This window comes from Ornithorhynchus anatinus, chromosome 13 (assembly GCF_004115215.2).
Source record: "Ornithorhynchus anatinus isolate Pmale09 chromosome 13, mOrnAna1.pri.v4, whole genome shotgun sequence".
Classification (NCBI taxonomy): domain Eukaryota; kingdom Metazoa; phylum Chordata; class Mammalia; order Monotremata; family Ornithorhynchidae; genus Ornithorhynchus; species Ornithorhynchus anatinus.
In genome coordinates, this window is record NC_041740.1 from 20724497 (window position 1) to 20747671 (window position 23175).

Below are 23175 nucleotides of genomic sequence, written 5' to 3' on the forward strand. Positions count from 1 at the left end.
GAACCTCCCCCTCTCTCTCCATGGCCCTTCACCCCGCGAACCCGCCGGCTGGTGTCTCCCCGGCCGCTGGGACGCGCGCGGGGCCGGTGGACGGCTGCCGAGATCGATGCGGCCCCTCTTCCCCTCGGGGTCCTAGACCCTGACCCCGCGGCCCTGGTCGGTTCTAGGAGCGTCGCCAAGATCGCCGAGGGCATCGGAGACAAGGCCGGGATGTTCTTTCAGGCGGTCGCCACGTTCCTCACGGGATTTCTGGTGGGGTTCCTGCGAGGCTGGAAGCTCACCCTGGTGATCATGGCCATCAGCCCCATCCTGGGGCTCTCCTCGGCGGCCTGGGCAAAGGCAGGTACCTCGGGGAGCCCCCGGGTTGGGGGGCGGGGGACTTCCTACAGCGGGGGTAGCCGCTGCTGTTAATGGAGAGCACCCAGAGGGCGAGGCCCTAGGGGAGCAAATTCATTTCTGGGTGCCTCAGTCGTCCCCCACCTCAACACACACATCTCACGAGTCTAGGATGTCCCCCGCTTCAAGCTTTCCTCTCCCTCTCTCCGGAGAAAGCCCTGGTGCCGTCTCACTGGGCTGCCATAAAGGAAAGAGATTAGCCGGATGTGGATCCGAGCGAGCGGCCAGCGTTTCTAAGGTGGGTCGGTCACGGGGCCTTAAACCTGGCGAGGACGACAGAGCCCATGGTGCCCCGGTAGAATGGCGGGAGCTGGAGGGCGTTGGCGCTGAACAGTGCCCCGGGCTGGAAGACCGTGTGTAAACTGGGTCTCCCCGGGGGGACCACCCGAGGAGGGGAGAGGTGTCCATGGAAACCCCACCCTGCTCTCTCTGCGCCCCCACTTCCCCTTCACCCTTGACCCTCCTTGGGGCCGTCATCTGCCCCCTGGCATCGCGACAGAGAGAGGCCGGGAGGCAGTTAACGGTCAGAGGAGAGAATCTGGCTTCCTGGGCCCTTGGGAGTGATAGAGCCCGGGCCTGGGACTCAGAAGGTCATGGGTCCTAATCCCGGTTCTGCCCTTTGTCTGCTGGGTGACCTTGGCCAAGTCACTTCACTTCTCTAGGCCTCAGTTACCTCATCTGGAAAATGGGGATTGAGACCGTGAGCCCCATGTGGGACAAGGACTGGGTCCAACCCTATTTATCCGTATCCACCTCAGGGATTTGTACAGCGTCTGACACATAGTAAGTGCTTAACAAATAGCACAATTAAATGCCATAATCATTATTACTATTATTTCTCACTTCTCTGTATCTGTTACCTTATCTGCCAAATGGGGATTGAGACTGGGAGCCCCGTGCAGGGGCTTGGATCCAACCCAGTGCTTAGTACAGTGCCCGGCACGTAGTGAGCGCTAAACAAATACCATAATAATAATTATTGCATGCTTGGCTACTTTCTGTTCAGCTACATAAAGCTAAACCCACTGTCTCCTCTAGCCTCAAATGATTTTGCTTTCTACAAGTCCGATGGGATGGATCTGGAAGCCCTAGCCCACTCCACACCCGGCGGCTCCCGCCCGCGGGGAAACAGAGTCCAGATTGGGGGAGGGGAAGAGGGCCAGGGGGCTGGGCCAGAGCAGGATGAGGGGGTGGGGAGAGGGTGACAGTGGAGAAGGAGGGAGGAGCTCAGGACAGAATGATTATTTATTCATTTATTTATTTATATTAATCTCTGTCTCCCCCTCTAGACTGTGAGCTCGTTGGGGGCGGGAATGTGCCTGTTTGTTGTTATATTGTACTCTCCCAAGCTCTTAGTACAGTGCTTTGCACACAGTAAGCGCTCAATAAATACGATTGAATGAATGAATGAAAGGTCCGAGGCGCTCTCCCTCCTTGTCCTCTCCGCCTTCTTTTTTCTCTTCCTCCTCTTTCTCACTGTGCTCTTTTCTTCCTCCTCTTCCTCCTCCTCCTCTCCTCCATTTCATCATTACTATTGTTATTATTAGTATCATTACACTGGTTAAGCCCTTAATATTTGTCGAGTACTATTCCAAGCACTGTGGTAGATCCAGGCGAATCCAGGTTGGACACAGTCTCTGTCCCACTAAGTAGGAGGTATAAGAGGTAGAGAATGATGAGGTAACTGAGGCCCAGAGAAATTAAATGACTTGCCCAAGATCACACAGCAGGCAAGTGGCAGAACTGGGATTAGAACCCAGATCCTCTTATTCCCAGGACTGTGCTCTTTCCACTAGGATATGGTGCTGCTCCTGTTTTCCTCCTCCTCCTCCCTACCTACCTCCTCCTCTTCCTCCTATTCCTCTGCCTCCTCCTTTTCCTCCTCTTCCTTCTCTCCTCCTCCTCCTTTTCCTGCTCCACCTCGTCTTCCTCCTATTTCTCTGCCTCCTCCTTTTCCTCCATCACCTCCTCCTCCGCCTCTTCTTCTTCCACCTCTATTCCTCCTGGTCTTCTTCCTCCTCTTCTTTCCTCCTCCCCCACTGCCTCCTTTCCCTTCTCCTCCTCTTCCTCCTCTTTCCTCCTCTTTCTCCTTTTCCTCTGCCTCTTCCTCTTTTCCTCCTCTGCTTTTCCTCCTCCTCCTGCTCCTCCTCTTTCTCCTCCTCCTGCTCCACCATCAATAACCCCTGATATTTCAGAGTGGGGCCCTCCAGGCCCAGAAAGGATCAGAGCAGCAAGAGCAGCTCTAGAAAAACCAGGATGAAACTTACAAAAACAGATGTAGACGAGCGGGAGGTCAAGGTGAACGTTGAAGTGAGGATGGATTCAGGGCAGGGAGGGCCGGGCTGAGGAGAGAAGGGGCTGGCCTGTTTCCCTGGAAAACACACCCCAGCTGACTCTTCGTCAGTCAGTCAGTCAGATCATCAGTCGGATCCATCAGTGGTATTTATTGAGCGCTTACCGTGTGTAGAGCCATGAAGCCCTCTCCTCCTGACTCCTGTGGAACCATAGAAACGTGCCCAAATCGGGGTACTCCTCCCCAAGGATTATTTGAAGCACCGATTTCCAGCGAGCCCAGGTGAAGCCACCTCCCCTGAATTCCCCCTCTCCTCCCGGGGTCAGCGGGGCTCGTCCAGGGGACGCCCAGCCCGGGCCCCACCAGCCCCGTTCAGCCTGTGAAACAGAGCGGGTGGAAGGAGGGAAAAATCTCCCGGGGAAAGCCGATTACTCATTTTCCTCTGAGCAAAGAGGTGAAACTTCTTTCCCTTCGCCCTAGATACTGTCCGCGTTTACCGACAGAGAGATGTCCGCGTACGCAAAAGCAGGCGCCGTGGCCGAGGAGGCTCTGGCGGCCATTAAGACCGTGACGGCTTTCGGAGGACAGAGCAAAGAACTCGCCAGGTCGGGATCTTCCGGCCCTCAGGACCCGTTTCCTCTTGCCGCGGGTTTCGGGCGCTCCTGTCGTCTTCCCGCTTTCCCGAGGCTCAGGCTCCGGGCCCGTGTGGCGGACTGGGCGGAGAGCAGGTCGGAGGAGGACGGGAGATTAGACCGTAAGCCCGTCAAACGGCAGGGACTGTCTCTATCTGTTGCCGACTTGTTCATCCCAAGCGCTTAGTACAGTGCTCTGCACATAGTAAGCGCTCAATAAATACTATTGAATGAATGAATGAATGAATGAGAGGCTCGAAATGACGGCAGCAAGTGGACAGGCCTGGACCGGGCCCTGAGTCGTCCCTTACTCAACTTGCTTAACGATAGTTGTTTCACACGTACTACGTGCCAAGCACTGGAGTCGATACAAGTTTACGGGGTCGAACTGGGGACTCATGGTATAATGAGGAAGGAGGACAGGTCTTTAATCCCCATTTTACAGCTGAGGCACAGAGAATCGTCTGCTCTTTCCCACTGTACCTGTTTTTCTCATTTTCCTGTAGGTATAAGAGGCATTTAGAAGAGGCAGAAAAGATTGGAATAAAGAAAGCCATTACAGCCAATCTTTCCCTGGGGACTGCTTTCCTCTTGATTTATGCCTCATATGCCCTGGCTTTCTGGTATGGATCTTCCTTAATACTATCAAAGGAATACACTCTTGGAAACACAATGACAGTAAGACTGCCAGTCTTGTTCTTTTGCCTTTCCTTCCCTGCGGTCTTTCCTTCCTGCTTCTCTTCCTCCCTCCCTTCATTCCCTCCATCCTCCCCTAGTTCCGCTCTTCCTCCTCTTTATCCCTTTATTTTTTCCTTCCTGCCTTGGCCTGGTGGAGAGGGCGGTGGAATCTGCCTCCTCCCAATAAACCCCCTGGGAATATGGGCATCAATGATATTTATCGAGCGTGCAAGGCACTGAGAGAGCAGATATAATAATAATGATTACTGTGGTACTTGTTAAGAGTTTACTAGGTAATAATAACGATGATGGTGTTTGTTAAGCGCTTAGGTGCCAAGCACTGTTCTAAGCACTGAGGTAGATACAAGTTAATCAGGTTGGACACGGCCCCTGTCATTCATTCATTCATTCATTCATTCAATCGTGTTTATGGAGCACTTACTGTGTGCAGAGCACTGTACAAACTGCTTGAAAAGTACAACTCAGCAACAGAGACAATCCCTACCCAACAACAGGCTCACAGTCTAGAAGATGGGAGGGTCTCACGTGGGTCTCAAACTCTTAACCCGATTTTGCAGATGAGATAACCGAGGCACAGCGAAGTGGCCCAAGATCACACAGCACACAGGTGGCGCAGCTGGGATTAGAACCTAGGTCCTTCCGACTCCAAGACCCGTGCTCTCTTCGCTAAGCCACGCTGTTACTCTAAATAAATATCTAAATGAATAAATATCTTGATCGATTGAGGCTAATTCTCCCCATTTTCTTCCCTCAGGTCTTTTTCTCCATCGTCTACGGAGCTTTCAGCGTCGGCCAAGCCGCTCCGTGCATGGACGCTTTTGCTAACGCAAGAGGAGCGGCGAAGTCCGTATTTGAGATCATCGACAGTGTAAGTTCTTTGGCCGCGGGCGGGTGGAAGTTCTGGAGGGAGGCTGCGTTCAATCCCCCGGGGGGGAGTGTGAGCACAGCCCAGGCTGATCATTCGTGTTCCTCTTTGTCTGGATTATTTTCCGCGTCCTGTCTGCTGGAGCCAGCCAGTAGACTACTTAATGAATGCACTGTGGTATCTGTTCATTCACGCATTCACTCATCCATTCAATCGTATTTATTAAGCACCTACTGTGCTGTAGAGTGCTGTACTAAGTGCTTGGGAAAGTCCTGCCTTATGCCGTCGAGTCGTTTCCGGCCACGGCGACGCCACGGACGCGTCTCTCCCAGAACGCCCCGCTCTCCGTCTGCTGACGTCCCGGTAGCGGATCCGTACGGTTTTCTTGTTAAAAATCTGGAAGTGGTTTACCGTTGCCGCCTTCCACGCGGTAAACCCGAGTCTCCGCCCTCGACTCTCTCCCGTGCCTCTGCTGCCCAGCACGGGGGAGTTTTGACTCGTAGCAGATGGCCTTCTCCTCGCTAGCCACTGCCCAAGTTAGGAATGGAATGGGTAGAGGGGGAGGCAGACATTAATAGAAATAAATATAGAAATTACAGATACATAAGTGCAGTGGGGCTCGGGGTGGGGAGGATAAGTAAAGGGAGCAAGTCAGGGCGACGCAGAAGGGAGAGGGGGAAAAGGGGGTTAATCGGGGAAGACCTCTTGGAGGAGATGTGCCCTCCATAAGACTTTGAAGCCGGGGAGACCAGACACAGTCCCTGCCCGACGTGGGACCCCACGATCTAAGGGGGAGGAAGAACGGGCATTTAATCCCCATTCTACAGATGAGGCAATTGAGGCAGGGAGAAGTGAAGTGACTTGCCCAAGGTCACACAGCTGTGTTTAGAACCCATCCTCTGATTCCCAGGCCCGTGCTCTTTCCTCTACCACACTCTCCCCAGGGGCTGATTCTTGGTGGAGTCACAGTTTAGGCCAGTGTTTAGAATGTTTCTAAACGTTGTTAAGTGTAAGCACTTAACAACTGGGAAAAAATGCACACAGAGACGCACACACTTACACATAAATAGACACGAGTCACACGGGAATGTCCGAGGGAAAGCACTTATGTACATATCTGTAATTCATTTATATTAATGTCCGTCTCCCCCTCTGAACTGTAAGTTCACTGTAGGCAGGGAATGTGCCTGCTATATTGTACTCTCCCAAATGCTCTGCACACAGTAAGCGCTCAGTAAATACACTTGACTGAGAGGGGACTTGACTGATTGACTGAAGGGGTTGGTGAGATGTGGGTGTTTGCAGGGAAGGGGGAGGTGAAGAAAGGGGGCAGATTGAGAAGATGGGGAGGAAACCAAAGGCTGAGGAAAGAGAACTGAATGGAATGGAAATAAGATTGATGAGGGGGAGACAATCGGTCGATCAATGGTATTTATTGAGTGCTTTCTCTGTGCAAAGCACTGCGTCTAAGCGCTTGGGAGAATACCGTACGACAGAGTTGGTAGACATACTCCCTATCAACACACTCCCTTCTGGACTGTAAGATCGTTGTGGGCAGGGAATGTGTCTGTCTGTCGTATTGTACTCTCCCAAGTGCTTAGTACAGTGCTCTGCGCACATTAATCACTCGATAAATACCACTGATTGAATGAATACGAACGGTGAGCTTACCGTCTAGCTAATGCGGGCAAAAAGAAAACACACAGGGAAAAGCACAAAAAAATCCTGTGTATTCACCCTGGCCTCGGCTAATAAGCGGACTCTCCACACATCCCCTCACTTGCGTTGCTGTGGCTCAGGGTGTCTCAGGAGGAGGGCAAAGAAAGGGAAGAAAATAAACACGAGAGAAGAGTCAGTCCCTTTAACTCTTGGCCGTGAGTCTGTTGACAGGAAGATCTCCAGGCAGCGGACCAGGACCTTAGTGACTCTGGGGCTGGGCAGGCGGTTGAAAAGCTAATTTACACTTTCAATTCCTAATCTTGAAACTTACCGTCTTGGGCTACATTCACATGGGACTCGTTCAGCCTCTTTAACTTAATCCACACGCGAGAAACTCTCAAAGAATCAGTGTTCTAAAGCTGGAGAATCTGGTAACTCCGAATCGGTGCGTTTTTACGACCTGTTTTCCGCTTAGGATCCTCAAATTGACAGTTTCTCGGAGAGGGGAGACAAACCGGGCAATCTGAAAGGGAATCTGGAGTTCCGGAACGTTCATTTCTCTTATCCCGCTCGCCCCGACATCCAGGTACCGTGAAATGGGATTCCATTTTAAGGGGGGAAGGACCTTTTTAAATGCTGGCGTGCTTGTGGGTTTTAGTTGCAGAATGTATTGAGTTCAAGCGGGCGCAAACTCAACCTAACTGTCACGGTTGGGTTCTCCTCCTCCTTCCGGTAACCCCCGGCAGATCTTGAGGGGCCTGAACCTGAAGGTGAACAGCGGGCAAACCGTGGCCCTGGTGGGGAACAGCGGCTGCGGGAAGAGCACCGCCGTCCAGCTGATCCAGAGGCTGTACGACCCCACCGTCGGCTCGGTACGTCCCGGCCGGGAGCCCCCGGGGGACCGCGCGGTCTCGGGTCCGGAGCGTGGACGGGCCCCCCGCCCCGCTGACCCCGTAACCCCCCTCTCCTTTCAGATCAGCATCGACGGACGGGACATCCAGACCCTGAACGTCCGCTTCCTGCGGGAGGTGACGGGCGTGGTGAGCCAGGAGCCCGTGCTCTTCGCCACCACCATCGCGGAGAACGTTCGCTACGGCCGGGGGGACGTCACCATGGACGAGATCATCCAGGCCGTCAAGGAGGCCAACGCCTATGACTTCATCATGAGGCTGCCCAAGGTCAGCGCTCCCCTCCTCCTCCTCGTCTCTTCTCTCTCTTCTCTAGTGTCTCCTCTGTAGCCTCTCCTCTGTGCTTTCTCCTCTCTGCTCTCTACCACATTAATCCAGTCACTTATCCTATCCCGCCTTGATTACTCTATCAGCCTCCTCGCCGACTACCTGCCTCCTCTCTCTCCTGACTCCAGTCCATCCTTCACTCCGCTGCCCGGATCATTTTTCTACAAAAGAGTTCAAGCCATGTTTCCCCACTCCTCAGGAAACTCCGGTGGTTGCCCATTCACCCCCTCATCAAACGAAAGCCCCTCAGCAATGGCTTTAAAGAACTTCATCATCTTGCCCCCTCCTACCTCACTTCCTACTCTCCTACGACAACCCAGCCGACGCATCTCATTTTTCCAATGCTAACCTTCTCTCTGTTCCTCGGTCTCTTCTATCTCGCCGCCGCCCTCTGGCCCACATCCTGCCTCTGGCCTGGCACGCCCTCCTGTCGGGCAGATAATTGCTCTCCTCCACTTCAAAGCCTGATTGAAGGCCCACCTCCTCCAAGAAGCCTTCCCCGACTAAGCCCTCCTCTCCTCTTCTCTCACTCCCATCTGCGCCGCTCTTACTTGTTCCTCCATTCATCCTCCCTCCCATCCCTACCTCCCATATGTCTATATCTGTCATTTATTCATTTATCTCTATTTATATTAACATCTTTCTCCCCCTCTAGACTTGAGTTCATTGTGGGCAGGGATGTGTCTGTCTGTTGTTATATGCTATTCTTCCAAGCGCTTAGTACAGCGCTTTGCACCCAGTAAGCGTTCAATAAATGTGATTGAATGAATGAACGGATGAAACCCGAGGGGCACCTGCGAAGGAGGGGCGCAGGGGCAGCTTCGAGGGAGCAGACGGGCCATGAGGGGGGGATGAGGGGGCAGCCGTGAGGGAGCGGTCTTCCCGGAAAGCCCCGCTCCTCGGAGCCGCGGCCGCCGCTAGGCCCCGGGCGTCAGCCGCCGCTCCTCCCCGGCTCTCGAGCCCCTTCCTCTTTCAGAAATTTGACACGCTGGTGGGAGACCGGGGGGCCCAGCTGAGCGGGGGCCAGAAGCAGAGGATAGCCATCGCCCGGGCCCTGGTGCGCAACCCCAAGATCCTTCTGCTGGACGAGGCCACCTCGGCCCTGGACACCGAGAGCGAAGCGGCGGTGCAGGCCGCCCTCGACAAGGTCAGTGAGCCGGGAGACCCTTGGCCTGGAGCGCGCTGGAACCCCGGCCGAATCCCCCCTCGGTTCTCTTTGGTCAGCGCTTAGAGAACAGTGCTTGGCACGTAGTGGGTGCTTCTCAGATACCGTAATTCTTCTTCTTCTTCTTCTGCGATCTGAGTGTCCGGGCTCGGGGAGAGGTAGGATTCCCGGGGACTGGCCCCTAGATCACGTGGAGGGCACGAGCCGGTGATCCGCTCGTTCGTTCATTCGATCGTATTTATTGAGCACTTACTGTGTGCGGAGCACCCTACTCATCTCTTGGAAAGTACAGTACAGCAATGGAGAGAGACAATCCCCGCCCACACCGGGCTTACAGTCTCGTTAAGTGCTTACCACGTGCCTGGCACCCTACTAAGCCCCGCGGTAAATACAAGCCAATCAGGTTGGACACGGTCCCTGTCTCACGTGGGGCTCCGAGTCTTAATCGTCATTTTACAGCCGAGGTGACCGAGGCACAGAGAAGTGAAGTGACTTGCCCCAGGTCACCCAGCCGGAAACGCAGTGAAGCAGGACTAGAACCCAGGTCCTCCTGGCTCCCGGGGGCCGCGCTCTATCCGTTAGGCCGCGCCGCAGCTGAATGCTGGAAGAGGGGGACAGAATCATTCTGATCCCCTCCCAGACACGCTGGCGGGACTGATTTCGGGGATGCCTGATTTAGAGAGAGTCCAAGGTCAGGGACTGTGGAAACTGAGGCTCATAGTAAATCACCCCCTCCCCCCCCCCTTTCCAACCACCAGGTTAAGCTCGCATTCTAAAGCACAGTTCTTCCTTTGCAGAAAGTCCAGCCTCAGTCAATCCATCGTATTTATCGAGTGCTCCCTGAGCGCGGAGCACTGTACTAAGCACTTGGGGGAGTACAATATAACACATTTTGGTAGACACGTTCGTTGTCCGCAAGGAACCAAGAGGCGGGTATTAGAATAAATCAGGGATATGTACGTAAGTGCTGTGCGGCTGAGGATGGGGTGAAAAAAAGCTACGGATCCAAGCGTAAGGCTGATGCAGAAGGGAAAAGGAGTAGGGGAAAAGAGGCTTAGTCGGAAGGTCTTGTGGGCAGGTGTTAATTCTGTTGTACTCTCCCAAGTGCTTAGCACAGTGCTCTGCACATAGTAAGCGCTCGATAAATACCATGGATGATAATGGAGATGTAATATTAGCAGATCCTAGTGAAGCAAAAGAACACAGCACTTAGGTACATATCTGTAATTTATTTATTTAACGCCTCTCTCCCTCCCCCCGACAGTAAGCTCGTCGTGGGCTGGGAATGTGCCTGTTTTATTATTGTATTGTCTTCTCCCAAGCGCTTAGTACAGTGCACTGCACCCAGTAAGCGCTCAATGAATATGAATGAATGTAGGAACAAAATTTGAAAAGCAGAAACTGGAAGGGAAGTGCAGTCAGCATGAACGAATAAAGGGACAAAGCCAACCAAGAAAAACCACGTGATAATAATGATAACAATCGTGGTATTCGTTAAGCGCTTACTATATGCGGGGCACTGTGCTAAGCGCTGGGGTGGATACAAGCAAATCAGGTTGGAAACAGTTCCTGTCCCACACAGGGCTCACGGTTTCAATCCCCATTTCTATAGAGAGGTCACTGACAGCTGTTCGGGGTCCCCAGGAAACTGGACAAGAGGAAATCAAGTTAATTGTACCACAGCAGGAGAGATTGTGGACTCAAGGAAGAACTTCCTCAGTGTCAGAGGGATAAAACCCCGGAACAGGCCATCGTGGAGGGTGGACAGTCTCTACACTGGGGAGTCTTTCAGGGAAAAATAAACACCGTTTGTTTGTCCCGGATGGGTTACTCCTGCCGCTGCGTGGAAGCGGGGGACTGGACGGGTTGACCGCTCAGGTTTCCACCGGCTCTGTAGGACCGGGCCCCGTGATCGGTCGATACGTTTCCAGGTCGCAGCCACCGGGATTATAGTCCGTCTCGCCCTCTAGACTGTGAGCTCGTTGTGGGCGGGGGATGTAGCCGTTTATTGTCATACCGTACTCTCCCGAGCGCTTAATACAGTGTTCTGCTCATGGTAAGGGGTCAATAGAGACATTTGAATGAATGCACGAATGAACAGTTCTTTTGCCAGGATCGACAGAGAAAGGACAAAAGGCAGATTTTGCCAGTTCAGGGAACCCCTTTCCCTAAAGCGAGGTGGATTCAGAGCTGGTCTCGCATCCCCCTCAGGCCCGACAAGGCCGCACCACGGTCGTCGTAGCCCATCGCTTGTCTACGATCCGCAACGCGGATGTCATTGCCGGCTTGGAGGACGGGGTGATCGTGGAGCAAGGAACCCACGATGAACTGATGAGCAAAGATGGTGTATATTCCAAACTCGTGGCCATGCAGGTAATTATTCTCTAGGGACGCCCTGGTAAATTTCTCCTGACACAATCCAGGAACAGAAAATTAACATTCACCCTTTTTTTTATAGTATTTGTTAACGGCGGCCATGCCTGCTGGGTGACTTTACCTCATCTGTAAACTGGGGATGAAGACTGTGAGCTCCCTGTGGGACAGGGACTGTGTCCAATCTGATTAGTCTGTATCTACCCCAGAGTTCGGAACAGTGCCTGACACCGAGTAGGTGCTTAACAAACACCTTTATTATTATTATTTCTAAGTGCTTGGGTAGAGGCAAGAAAATCAGGTGGGGTACAGTCCACGTCCCATATGGGGTTCATAGGAGGTAACCGAGGCCCCGAGAAGGGAAGGGATTTGTCAGACAGCAGTCAAGTGGAAGATCTGGGATTAGAACCCACGACCTTCTGACTCCCGGGCCCGGGCTCTAGCCACTAAACCGCACCGCTTCCCGTGATGGGTCTGAATAAATACCTAAATGCCAGAGATGACTGGGATTAATCAAGGATGGGACGCTTGAGGAAGAGGGCTTTCAGGACGGGTGCGGGGGACCGAAGAAGGTCAGATGTTGGGAGGAGGGAAGTTTCAACCTGGGAGAACGATGTGAGCGAAGGGGACAGAGGCGGGAGTTACAAGCAAGGTACCAGAGAAGGAGCGTGGCCTTGTGGAAAAAGCACGGACCTGGGTATTGGGTTCAAATCCTCGCTCCACCATTTGTCTGCTGCGTGACCCTGGACAAGTCACTTAACTTTTCTGTGCCTCAGTTTCCTCATCTATCGAATGGGGATTCATCATCTACTTAGATAGTGAGCCCCACGTGAGACAGGAACTGTGTCTGATCCGATTATCTTGGATTCATTCATTCAATAGTATGTACTGAGTGCTTACCGTGTGCAGAGCACTGTACTCGGCGCTTGGAATGTTGTATCTACCCCGGCGCTTAGTATATTGCTTGGAACACAGAAAGTGCTTAACGAACAATCAATCAGTCAGTGGTATTTCTTGAACCCTTCCCGTGTGCAGAGCACTGTCCTAAGCACTTGGGAGAGTACGGCGCAACAGAGTTGGAATACAAATTCCCTGCCCAAAACGAGCTTACGGTCTAGGGGGGAAGACATTCGTTAACGTGAAGAAATACCGTATAGATATTTTCCTAGGTGCTGTGCATTGTATAAAACAATTTCATCTCCGTTTCAGGCATCCGGAAACCAGTGGGAGCCAGAGGAATCTGAAGAGGGAGACGGTGGCGAGATGAATGGCACACGGATGTCTTCAAATGGCCACGTGTTCAGAAGATCGGCTCGCTCAAGCGTGAGAAGATCCAGACGGGATCAGAGGATCCCGAAAGCGGAGGAGCCGGTAAGTGTTTCTACTGGAAATCAAATCACGGCGCGCCGGGGCCTGAATCTGAAATGGTCCGATCAGAGCCCTTTCCCCCACTGCTCTCGGAAGGAGGTTTAAGTCAGTCCGTCGTATTTACGGAGCACTTACTGTGTACAGAGCACTGGATTAAGCTCTTGGGAGAATACAATACCACAAGAAACAGACGCGTCCCCTGCCCACAACAAATTTACCGTCTGGAGGGGCGTTCTGTTTAACACCGACTGGCCGTCGAGCAGCGTACTAAAAGCAACGTGGCTTAGTGGATAGAACGTGCGTTTGGAAGTCAGAAGGGCCCGTGCGGTCTAATCCCGGCTCCTCCGTGTGTCTGTTGTATGACCTTGGACAAATCACTTCCCTTCTGTGGGCCTCAGTCGCCTCATCTGTAAAATGGGGATTAAGACTGTGAGCCCCATGTGGGGCAGGGACTGTGTCCAACCTGATTTCCATGTATCCAGTGCTTAGAACAGTGCTTGGCACATAGTAAATAATAACAATAATAGTAACAATTGTAATAGAAACAAGATGATCACGTGGTGTGGGCGACTTTGGGGCTGAGCTCGCCTGGCCCTCCCTGAGCCCCAAGAGTTTGGATTGGTCCTGGCTTCACCCCCCGAACCCCACCTCAGGATGCTCTACGCCGGCCCCAGAGATATCTGTCAGTGGTATTTACTGAGCGCTTACCTTGTGCAGCGCACTGTGCTAAGCGCTTGGGAGAGTACAATACAACAGAGTTGGTAGAACAGAGCAAGACAAAAGAATCGCAGTTCTCCCCCCCAAAAGATAAGCATCAGGATCTCAGCTTGAACCAGCGGAAAGAGCCCGGGCCCTGGAAGCTGAGGACCTGGGTTCTAATCCAGATCTGCTCCTTGCTCTAGTCTCCCAGCTTCTGGGGGAACGAGGGGTCCCAACTCCTTCCTCCGATACTCTCCCCCTAAATTTGGCACTTGGGGAACTGGGCCCCAACTTCATTCATTCAATCTTATTTATCGAGTGCTTACCGTGCGCAAAGCACCGTACTAAGCGCTTGGGAGAGTACAATAGAACAACAGACACAATCCTGCCCACAACGAGCTCACCGTCTAAAGTGGGAGATAGACATGAATATAAATATAAATAGATATATATATGGACATGTGCTGTGGGGATGGGAGGGAGGATGAATGAAGGAGCCGGCGAGAGCTGGTGCAGAAAGGAATGGAGGAGAGGAGAGGAGGGCTTAGTTAGGGAAGGCTTCTTGGAGGAGGAGATGTGCCTTCGAAGCAGCGTGGCTCAGTGGAAAGAGCACGGGCTTTGGAGTCGGGGCTCATGAGTTCGAATCCCAGCTCTGCCACTTGGCGGCTGTGTGACTGTGGGCGAGTCACTTAACTTCTCTGTGCCTCAGTTCCCTCATCTGTGAAATGGGGATTAAGACTGTGAGCCCCACGTGGGACGACCTGATTCCCCTATGTCTACCCCAGCGCTTAGAACAGTGCTCGGCACGTAGTAAAGCGCTTAACAAATACCGACATTATTATTATTATTATTATTAAATTCCAGAGGACCCGGCCCCAGTCAGGACAGAACTACGATGTGGACACGTGGGGGATCCGGAACAATCTAGAATGACTTCAAATAGGGAGGGCAGATTCCTTGGGGCGGGCCTGAATCTCCTTTGGCCTGATGATAATAATGAGGATGATGATAAAAACTGTGGTATTGGTTAGGCGCTTACTATGTGCCAGGCACCGTACTATGCCCTGGGGTAGACACAGGCAAATGGGGTTGGACACGGTCCCTGTGCCACGTGGGGCTCACGGTCTCGCCCCCCCTTTTGACGGATGAGGTAACGGGCCCAGAGAAGTGAAGTGACTTGCCCAAGGTCACACGCAGCAGACATGTAGAGGAACCGGCATTAGAACCCACGACCTACTGACCCCCGGACCCGGGCTCTATCCACTCTGCCAGGTGGCTTCCTCCGGCCTCCCCTCAGGAGGGGTGGCCCCCACCGGTCTCCCGGAAGTTCCTGCCCCAGGGAACAGCCACCTTCGCCTCTTGTCCCGCCGAGGCAGGGTCGCCCTGTTTCCCCACTCCCCGGCCCTGCCTCTTCCCCTGCTCCGTCTCCTCGGGCCTCCCCGACTTTTCTAATCTCCCGCTCCTCCTGACTTCCACCTGTCCCCCCGTTTCGGATCTCCGAGTCAGCCTCCGTTCCTAGAGCCAGGGGTCCGCTGATCCCCGTCCTACCCCTGCCCGGCCCCAATTCCTCCTGGGGTCCTGGATCCCCTCCAGTCTGGGCTTCCCCGGTCCCCTCCTTCCCCCACCGCCAGCCCCGCTCCTTGCTTCTTCTCCCCTCGGGACGACGGGATGACGATCTCATCTTCCCTCTGGCCTCCCCGGCCTGCCCAGGCAGAACTGTGATGACTTTAAGGGTTCGAGTCTGACACCCGCTGCTAGTGGAAAGAGCCCGGGCTTCGGAGTCAGAGGTCACGGGCTCGACTCCCGGCTCTGCCCCTCGTCAGCTGTGTGACTGTGGGCGAGTCGCTTCACTTCTCTGGGCCTCAGTTACCTCACCCGTGAAATGGGGATTAACCGTGAGCCTCACGCGGGACGGCCCGATGACCCTGTATCTCCCCCAGCGCTTAGAACGGTGCTCTGCACATAGTAAGCGCTTAACAGATACCAACGGTATTATTATTATTAATTGTTACTAATTGCGGCGTTTCGGCGCTTCGCTGTACGCTAGGCACCGCACTGAGCACAGGGGCTAGATTGAAGTCTATCAGGTTGGACGCGTTCCCTGTCCCACACTGGGGCTCGGTCTCACTCCCCATTTTACAGTTGGGATAGCCGAGGCCCGGAGAAGTTTGGTGACTTGTCACACAGCAGACGGGGGGCAGAAGCGGGATTAGAACCCGTGACCCTCCGAGTCCCAGGCCCGCGCTCTATCCGCCACGCCGCGCTGCTTCTCGAGGTAACGTTTTTCCACGCGGTCCGTATATTCCAGACCGCAGACGTCCCGCCGGTGTCTTTCCTGAAGGTTCTGAAGCTGAATAGACGAGAGTGGCCTTATTTCGTGGTGGGCACGCTCTGTTCCATAGTCAACGGGGCTCTGCAGCCTGCATTTTCAGTCATCTTCTCGGAGATGATAACCGTGAGTTGTTCCAAATCGGGATCGGGCTCCCGCCGATCCCCCACCTCGTCTCCCCCGTTCCCCGCGGTCCCCAGACCGAAGCGTCTTCCCGCTCCGTCATCCGCAGGCGGCTCTCGAAGGCTCCGGTCTGAGATCCTGCTGGGCCTCCCCCAAACCGGGGGGGGAAGAGGGGTCGGGAGGAGAGTTCAGGCCCGAGAACGCCTGCCCCCGGGAGGAGGGGGGGGGACCAGCTCCCAGCGGAGAGGGCCGGGATGGGGTTCAGAGGGACTTGGTGGCTCGCCGTTGGCGCTAGGTGGGGAGAGGTGCCCGGCCCGCTTGGAGAAACGCCCCAGCGTCCTCGTGATCCCCACAGGCACGGGCCTCTGGCGGAGGGGGCTTCCTGGACCCGCCAGGCCCAGTGGTCCAACTTGGGCCATTTCCCTCTACTTTGCCCCGTTTGAAGGTAGCACAGGGACCCGGGGTGGGGGTCGGGGGTCGTTTCCGAGGGGGCCCCCTCTGGGAACGCAACCTGGTAGAAGCGGGGAGCGGCGGGGGCCGTCCGAGAGCAGCGGTCTCAATCGCGCGCAGGTCTTCGGGCCGGGAGACGAGGCCGTGAAGAGGCAGAAGTGCGATATGTTCTCAGTGGTGTTCCTTGTCCTGGGGATCGTTTCCTTCTTCACCTTCTTCCTGCAGGTGGGTAGCCGGGCCGCGCTGGCGCGGCGGGGAACGGAGAGCGGGGACCCCTCGGAGCCCGGAGCGGAGTTGGGGGAATGGGGGTGCCAGATCCACCCCTGGGGCCCCCGGGGCAGAGACGGGCTCGTTCCCTGAGGTTTCGCCCCTCTGAGACCTTCAGCCCTCAGTTTCACCTCTCTCTTTAATGATATCTGTTAAACGCTGTTTAAAGAAAAAAACAACACGCCATACACCCGCCCCCCAAAAAGAAATCCAACCCAATTGCATGTACATCTATAGGAAAATGGATCCCACGATACAAACTGATTTTCAAGCCCGTTTCGTGGGGTAGCCTGGATATCCGTGCGTATCTGGGAGAAGCGGCACGATCTAGCGGATAGAGCGCGGGGCTCGGAGTCAGAAGGACCTAGGTTCTAATCCACGGGTCTGCCGCGTGACCTCGGGCAAGTCAGCTTCACTTCTCTGGGCCTCGGTTACCTCATCTGTAAAACAGGACCTAGGGGCCGTGTCCGGCCCGCTTAACTACTCCAGCACTTAGAACGGTGCTCGGCGCATAGTAAGCTCTTCACGAGTACCAGAATTAATATCGTTATGCGTCTGTGTGCGTCCGAGAATGCCTTTATGCGGTTATTTCTACGCACGCAACTCTATATGCGTGTGGGTGGGTAGATTCGGGTCTTGGCGCGTGTCTACAGAAGTGTGTGTGAAGATGTGACCCTGTGTGAGTTTCCGTGTGTGTGTGTCAGCGTGTCTGAAGGAGGGAGAACCTGTGTGTGTGCGTGCGTCTGCAGGGGTGAGTGTGTGCATATTGGTAAGTCTGTGAGAATCTGTCCGACTGTGTGAATATACGTCAGTGTGTTTCCGTGTCCCTAGGGGTGTTGGGTGACTGTCTGTGAGTGTTTCCGTGGGTGGGTGTCAGATGTGGTCATTTACTGAGTACTTACCGTGTGCAGAGCACCCTATCAAGTGCTGGGGAGAGTACAAGATAACGATACAAAAATACGACAGGCGTATTCCCGGTCCCCGAGTTAGCGAGTGCGCGTGGGCGTGTGTTCCGGTGAGGGGGAGGACGGCGTACGTGTGCGATTGGCAGTTTAGGGATAGCTGACGGTTCGCGTGAAGATCCCAGTGGGGAAAACGGGTTTATCGCGAACGTTCCGCGTCCCTCTCCCACCAGGGTTACACGTTCGGTAAAGCCGGCGAGATCCTCACCGGGCGGCTCCGGTTCTTGGCCTTCGGAGCCATGCTGAGGCAGGTAGGCCCCACTCCCCGACCCCGCTTCGTCCCCCGACCCGGTCCGGGAAGCCTCCGCCTAGACGGGGCTCCCGGGCCGGAGCGATGACCGACGGTCAGCCGGACGTCGACGGACCGCAGACCCCGGTCTCCCCTCGGCGTCCGCCCGGGCCCACGTGCTTCTCAGCCGACCCCCTCGCCCCCGGCCCCCGAACTGGCTTCCGGAGCACGGGGAGCCTCACGGCCCCGCCTGTCGGCGGGGAGCCGGGGCTCGCTGAGAGGAGGGGAGGTTCCCGGGAGGTTGGCCGGGCCAGGGGGCTGCAGGCCGGGCCACGTGGCAGCTGGGCGCCCTGTTCCGGGAAGGCCTGAAGAAGGCGGCCGCCTTCCGGCGACGTGGCTCCCCCTCGGAGGTCCGGGCTTCGCTTGCCTCCCGCCTTTCCCCCGGCACTGCGCCGGACGGAACGCAGGATGCCGCGTGCCTTCCAGGCGGGGAGCATCTGGCCGGAAGGAAACCGTCCCGGAACCCGTGTGCCCTCCCGGCCCGCGGCGCCCCACGTCCCCGCTCCGACCCCTGCGCCCTCTCACCCCCATCCCCGGCCTCGGTCCTCCTTCGGAGTTAAACCCGGGCAGCCCACGCGGTCCCTCGATTCCCGCCCCCAGCCTCGGCCCTGCCGGGGCATCCAGGATCAGGCAGGAACGGACGGGGGGCCCCCTCCCGCCCTCACGAGGCACCGGTCCAGTCCCGACACAGGCCCTCCAGCCTCGGCGTGTCCACTCCCTGGGGCCCCGTAAGCCTCTCGGCCAGGCTCCCCGGAGCTGGAGCCGGATCGCGACCCGCCCAGGGCCCTGAGCGGGACCCTCCGTCCCGTCAGGCCGTGGGGGCGGGGGGCGGATGACCCCGGCCCCGCAGCGGCCTCCCGCCGCCAGCGCCGGGTGGTCTTCCCGGAGGCCCACGGGAGGCTGGTTGCTTTTCAGGACATGAGCTGGTTTGACGACCCCAGGAACGGCCCCGGAGCCCTGACCGCCCAGCTGGCCACAGACGCGGCCCAGGTCCAAGGCGTAGGTGACCCCCGTTGACCCCCGCCTTCAGCCCAACCCCCTCCCCGGGGCTCTGACGCCAAGCGGCCTGTGCTGGGGGCGAATCACGGCCAAGCTTCCCAGCCAAATGACCGGTCCCCCGCGGCTGGGGGCCTGCGGCTCTCCCCCCTAGTCGACCCCCGGGGGCTCGGGGGGGTTCGCTCCCCCCAAGGGGAGGCGGGGGGTCCGGCCCAGCGGGCTCAGGCCCGCGGCAGTGGCCGGTCCGGAGCGGGAGGCTCTCGGAGAGCGGATGTTTTACATCCCGGGATTCCCCGACTGCCCGTAACGGTGGCGAGGATGAACGCGATGAGGAGCACGGCGGCTTAGACGACGACGATGTACAGGTTAAGGGCTTGCCGCGTGCCAGGCGCTGTACTGAGCGCCGGGGTAGGTATAAGCAAATGGGGTTGGACGAAGGCCCTGTCCCGCATGGAGCACTTAATCCTGGATGCTTTCTCCCGGTCCGTCCCAGGTCACGGGCGCCCGGCTGGCTCTGATGGCCCAGAATATCGCCAACCTCGGGACGGGCGTCGTCATCTCCTTTGTCTACGGTTGGCAGTTAACCCTTCTGCTGCTGGCGATCGTTCCCATCATCGCCGTAGCTGGGGTCATCGAGATGAAAATGCTGGCCGGGCACGCGCAAAGAGACAAGCGAGAACTGGAAATCGCCGGAAAGGTGGGCGTCATTTCTAAGGCACCGCCGAGGTTCTCTCCCAACGGCGAGCTTGGAAAATGCTCCGTTTTGTAGTTTCGCCACGGAGCGCGTACGGTCCTACGCACCCGGATCGCCGCACGGTCCGTTTCTTCATCCAGTCGTATTTCTCGAGCGCTTAGTGTGCGCGGGGCACCGTGCGAAGCACTTGGGAAGGTCCGATACAGCGGTACTTCTTCCCACACCACCCTACGCGGGCTAACGCTGCGGAGGGACGAGGGCTTTATTTCCCTGACTCTTCTAGCCCCAGAGATGTGTCATTCATTGATTCAATCATACCTACTGAGCGCTCACTGTGTGCAGAGCACTGTGCGAAGCGCTTGGGAGAGTACAGTGCGGCAATAGAGAGAGACGATCCCTGCCCACGGCGCGCTCATGTGATATCGGTGGATCGGTGGCGTCGGTTGAGCGCTTACCACGTACGCGGCGCTGTACTGAGCGCTGGGGCGAGTGCGGCGGTCACAGTCCCTGCCCACAAGGAGCTGACGGTCTAGAGAGAGATAGAAGTGACCGTGGGTCTTCACACATCTGCCTTCTCCTCCTTTAAAACCTCCAGCTTCCTTCTCCACTCAACACCGGACATAGCTACACGACAACCATCTTTAACACGGGTGTCTTTCTTCATCCTCATCCTCACTGTGTGTGTTTGTGTGTGTGTGTGTCTGTGTATGTACGTATGAGAAGCGGCTTGGCACGGACCCGGGAATCAGAAGGCCGCGGGGTCTAATCCCGGCCCCACCACTCGAGTGTGTGAACTTTGGGCCAGTCGCTTCTCTCTGCCTCAGTTACCGCATCTGAAAAATGGGGACTGAAACCGAGAGCCCCTCCTGGGACAGAGACCGGGTCCAACCCGATTTGCTTGTATCCACCCCAGCGCCTGAGTACAGGGCCTGGCACATAGTAAGCGCTTCAATACCATTATTATTATAATTCACTTGGACACTTGGTTTACATATTCCGACTCCACCATTAGTAAGGATTTTTATGCCCGTCTCCCCCTTAGAGTGTGAACTCCTTCAGGCAGGAAACACGTACGGGGCTCCTGTTGTGTTTTCCCAAACTCGGTGGGGATTAGATAGAACTCAGGTCCTGTGACTCGCGGGGCCACGCTCTTCCCACTAGGCCGTGCTGCTTCTCAACCTCCCGCTGGCTTTCTGCTGATCTTGAGGGTGGGGATCTTCGTCTACGAACTCAGTTGTCTCGAACCCAAGCTCTTAGAACAGCGCCGTGCAAGGAGTGACCGCTCAATAAATATCACCGATCGGCTGATGGAGGGTGGGTTCCGTTCCCCAGCGTTCTGGGCCGGCCATACTACAGATCCCAGCGTGTTCTGGGCCCCTGGTTGAGTTATAGCCTGAGCTTACTCCAACTTGACTCGGGGGGCCAAATACTTACAGTAAATCCGACCGGCTAGTGGTGGGGGCCGGTTAGCTCGACCGGTCGGCCGGGACGGTCCCGGTCGGAGACGCCTGCGTGCTTGTCGGAATACCGTCCGGGGTCCCGGTCTCGACAGACGGCTCCGGCGGCCCCGGGTCTGACGGAGGGGGTTTTGCCCAGCTCGGCCCCACGAGGTGAACACCTCGAAACTAAAGTCTCTCTACTTTTACCCCCTTCTAAGCTCTTTGCGGGCAGGGAATGTGTCTACTGACTCTGTCAAGCGCTCAGTACAGTGCTCGGCGCCTAGTGAGTACTCAGTAAGTACGATTGAACTGAACGAAGGAGTCTTTTTCTGGGCAGGGAATACGTCCCCGTTATACTGTCGTATTGTTCTCTCTGTGTTGTAGTGATTGCTTTTCTCTGGGCTGTGTTTAGATCGCGGCCGAAGCTATAGGAAACATTCGAACGGTTGTGTCCTTGACCCGGGAAAGAAAATTCGAGTCTACGTACGGAGAGAGTTTACTTGGCCCTTACAGGTAATGACCGGGAACTTTTACGAAACCATTTCGGCTTTCTCTTTTACGAGGGGACGCCGGATTGCCCCGTTGTTTCGCCAAAAGCCCCGGGAGCTCCGCTGCGGTCGAAAGGCCCCAGGAAGGCTCGGATGCCGCAGGAGCTCGAATCCTTCCTGGGGTGGGTCTCCCACCCCACGGCCCCCGGAGCCGGAGGGGAACCTCCGGCTGTGGCCTGTAACTCCAGGCTGTGACCTGTAACTCCAAGCTGTATTGGGGTTTTAATTGTAATTGTTTTAATCTATTATATAAAAATCATAAATACAAATATATCATTGCAAATACCACAATAATTATGATTCTCAACACCGACCTCAGATCTGAGGAAGAAGCGGAGCCCCCAACGAATGCCCAGTAGGCTGATCAATCAATCAACCGGAGTTACTGAGCACTTACGGTTGGCGGAGCGTTCTACCAGGCGCGTGGCCTAGCGGATAGAATACGGGCCTGGAAGTCGGGAGGACCCGGGTTCCGAATCCCGCTCTGCCCCCTGTCCGCCGTGTGACCTCGGACGAGTCGCTTCACTTCTCTAGGCCTCAGTTACCTCTTCTGTAAAATGGGGCCTGAGACGGCGAGCCCCACGTGGGACAGGGACCGTCCCCCACCTGATTAGCTCGTATCTACCCCAGCGCTTAGTACGGTGCCTGGCGCGTAGTAGGCACCTGACCGATACCGTAAAAAAGGCACTCGTGAGAGTCGGCAGCCTTGTTCCCTGCCAGCAAGTTTACAGTCTAGAGGGTTCTAGTCTGGAGTGACAGGTCACAGCTTAGACTTACATATGTCCCACAGGGGGTCCACAGTCTAAGTAGGAGGAAGAACAGGTATCGAATCCCCATTTTGCCAAAGAGAGAAGTGAGGCCCAGTGAAGCGACCTACCCGAGGTCACGCAGCAGGCGAAAGGTAGATCGGGGACGAGAACCCAGGCCCTCCGACTCCCAGGCCTGCGGTCTCTCCACCAGCCACGCTGCTCCCACGGGTCAAGTCCCCGTAGCCGGGAAACGGAATCCCAATCTCACTGGCCTTTGGTGGGGGCAGTGACGGGTGGAATCGGAGGACTCGGGTCAGGCTGAGCTTTGAAGGTGCGAACCTATGTGTGGGCAGGGCCCGGGCTTGTCTGGAGTGGCTTTTCAGCACCCAGTCACCTCGCCCCCTCCTATCTTTACCTCCCTGATTTCTTACTACGATCCAGGCCGCACACCTGGTTCCTCTAATGCCAACCTCCTCGCCGTACCTCCGCCTCGTCCGTCTCACCGCCGACCTCTCGCCCACGTCCCGCGACTGTCCCCACCTTCGAAGGCTTATTCAAATCACTTCTCCTCTGAGAGGCCTTCCCCGGACTAACCCTCCTTTCCTCTGCTCCTCCCTTCCGTGTCGCCAACGCATCTGGAGATCCGTACCCTTTAAACATCTGACATTCGCCTCTCCCTCGGCCCCGCGGCATTTCGACACCGATGCGCGTTTTATTTTAACGTCTCTCTTCCCATCTAGGCCGTGAGCTCCTCGTACGCGGGGAGCACGGCTAACGACTCTGCCACCTGGTGCTCTCCCGGGCGCTTAGTAAAGCGCTCTGTGCGCTGTAAGCACTCAATAAATGCCACCGACAGATCGATTCATTGAGCTGCTTGATCAATAGCCCCACATAAACCACATCTTCAACCTGTTGGGCGACAAGTGAAACGTCTGGCGAGCCTAG

At 55.8% G+C, this 23175-nt stretch overlaps 1 protein-coding gene across 2 annotated transcripts in view; it reads left to right on the forward strand.

The window, feature by feature from the left end:
- ABCB4 (ATP binding cassette subfamily B member 4) overlaps nucleotides 1-23175 on the forward strand; it is a 41584-nt gene that overhangs the window by 13866 nt on the left and 4543 nt on the right. For both annotated transcript variants that reach the window (XM_029077468.2, XM_039914002.1), the window contains 16 exons: nucleotides 168-339; nucleotides 3170-3294; nucleotides 3828-3999; nucleotides 4775-4888; nucleotides 7020-7130; nucleotides 7291-7416; nucleotides 7519-7722; nucleotides 8756-8926; nucleotides 11156-11317; nucleotides 12527-12688; nucleotides 15693-15839; nucleotides 16407-16511; nucleotides 17689-17766; nucleotides 18720-18803; nucleotides 19294-19497; nucleotides 21346-21446. In XM_029077468.2, coding sequence (XP_028933301.1) covers nucleotides 168-339; nucleotides 3170-3294; nucleotides 3828-3999; nucleotides 4775-4888; nucleotides 7020-7130; nucleotides 7291-7416; nucleotides 7519-7722; nucleotides 8756-8926; nucleotides 11156-11317; nucleotides 12527-12688; nucleotides 15693-15839; nucleotides 16407-16511; nucleotides 17689-17766; nucleotides 18720-18803; nucleotides 19294-19497; nucleotides 21346-21446 — 2238 coding nt within the window. The remainder of the gene's footprint in view (nucleotides 1-167; nucleotides 340-3169; nucleotides 3295-3827; nucleotides 4000-4774; nucleotides 4889-7019; nucleotides 7131-7290; nucleotides 7417-7518; nucleotides 7723-8755; nucleotides 8927-11155; nucleotides 11318-12526; nucleotides 12689-15692; nucleotides 15840-16406; nucleotides 16512-17688; nucleotides 17767-18719; nucleotides 18804-19293; nucleotides 19498-21345; nucleotides 21447-23175) is intronic.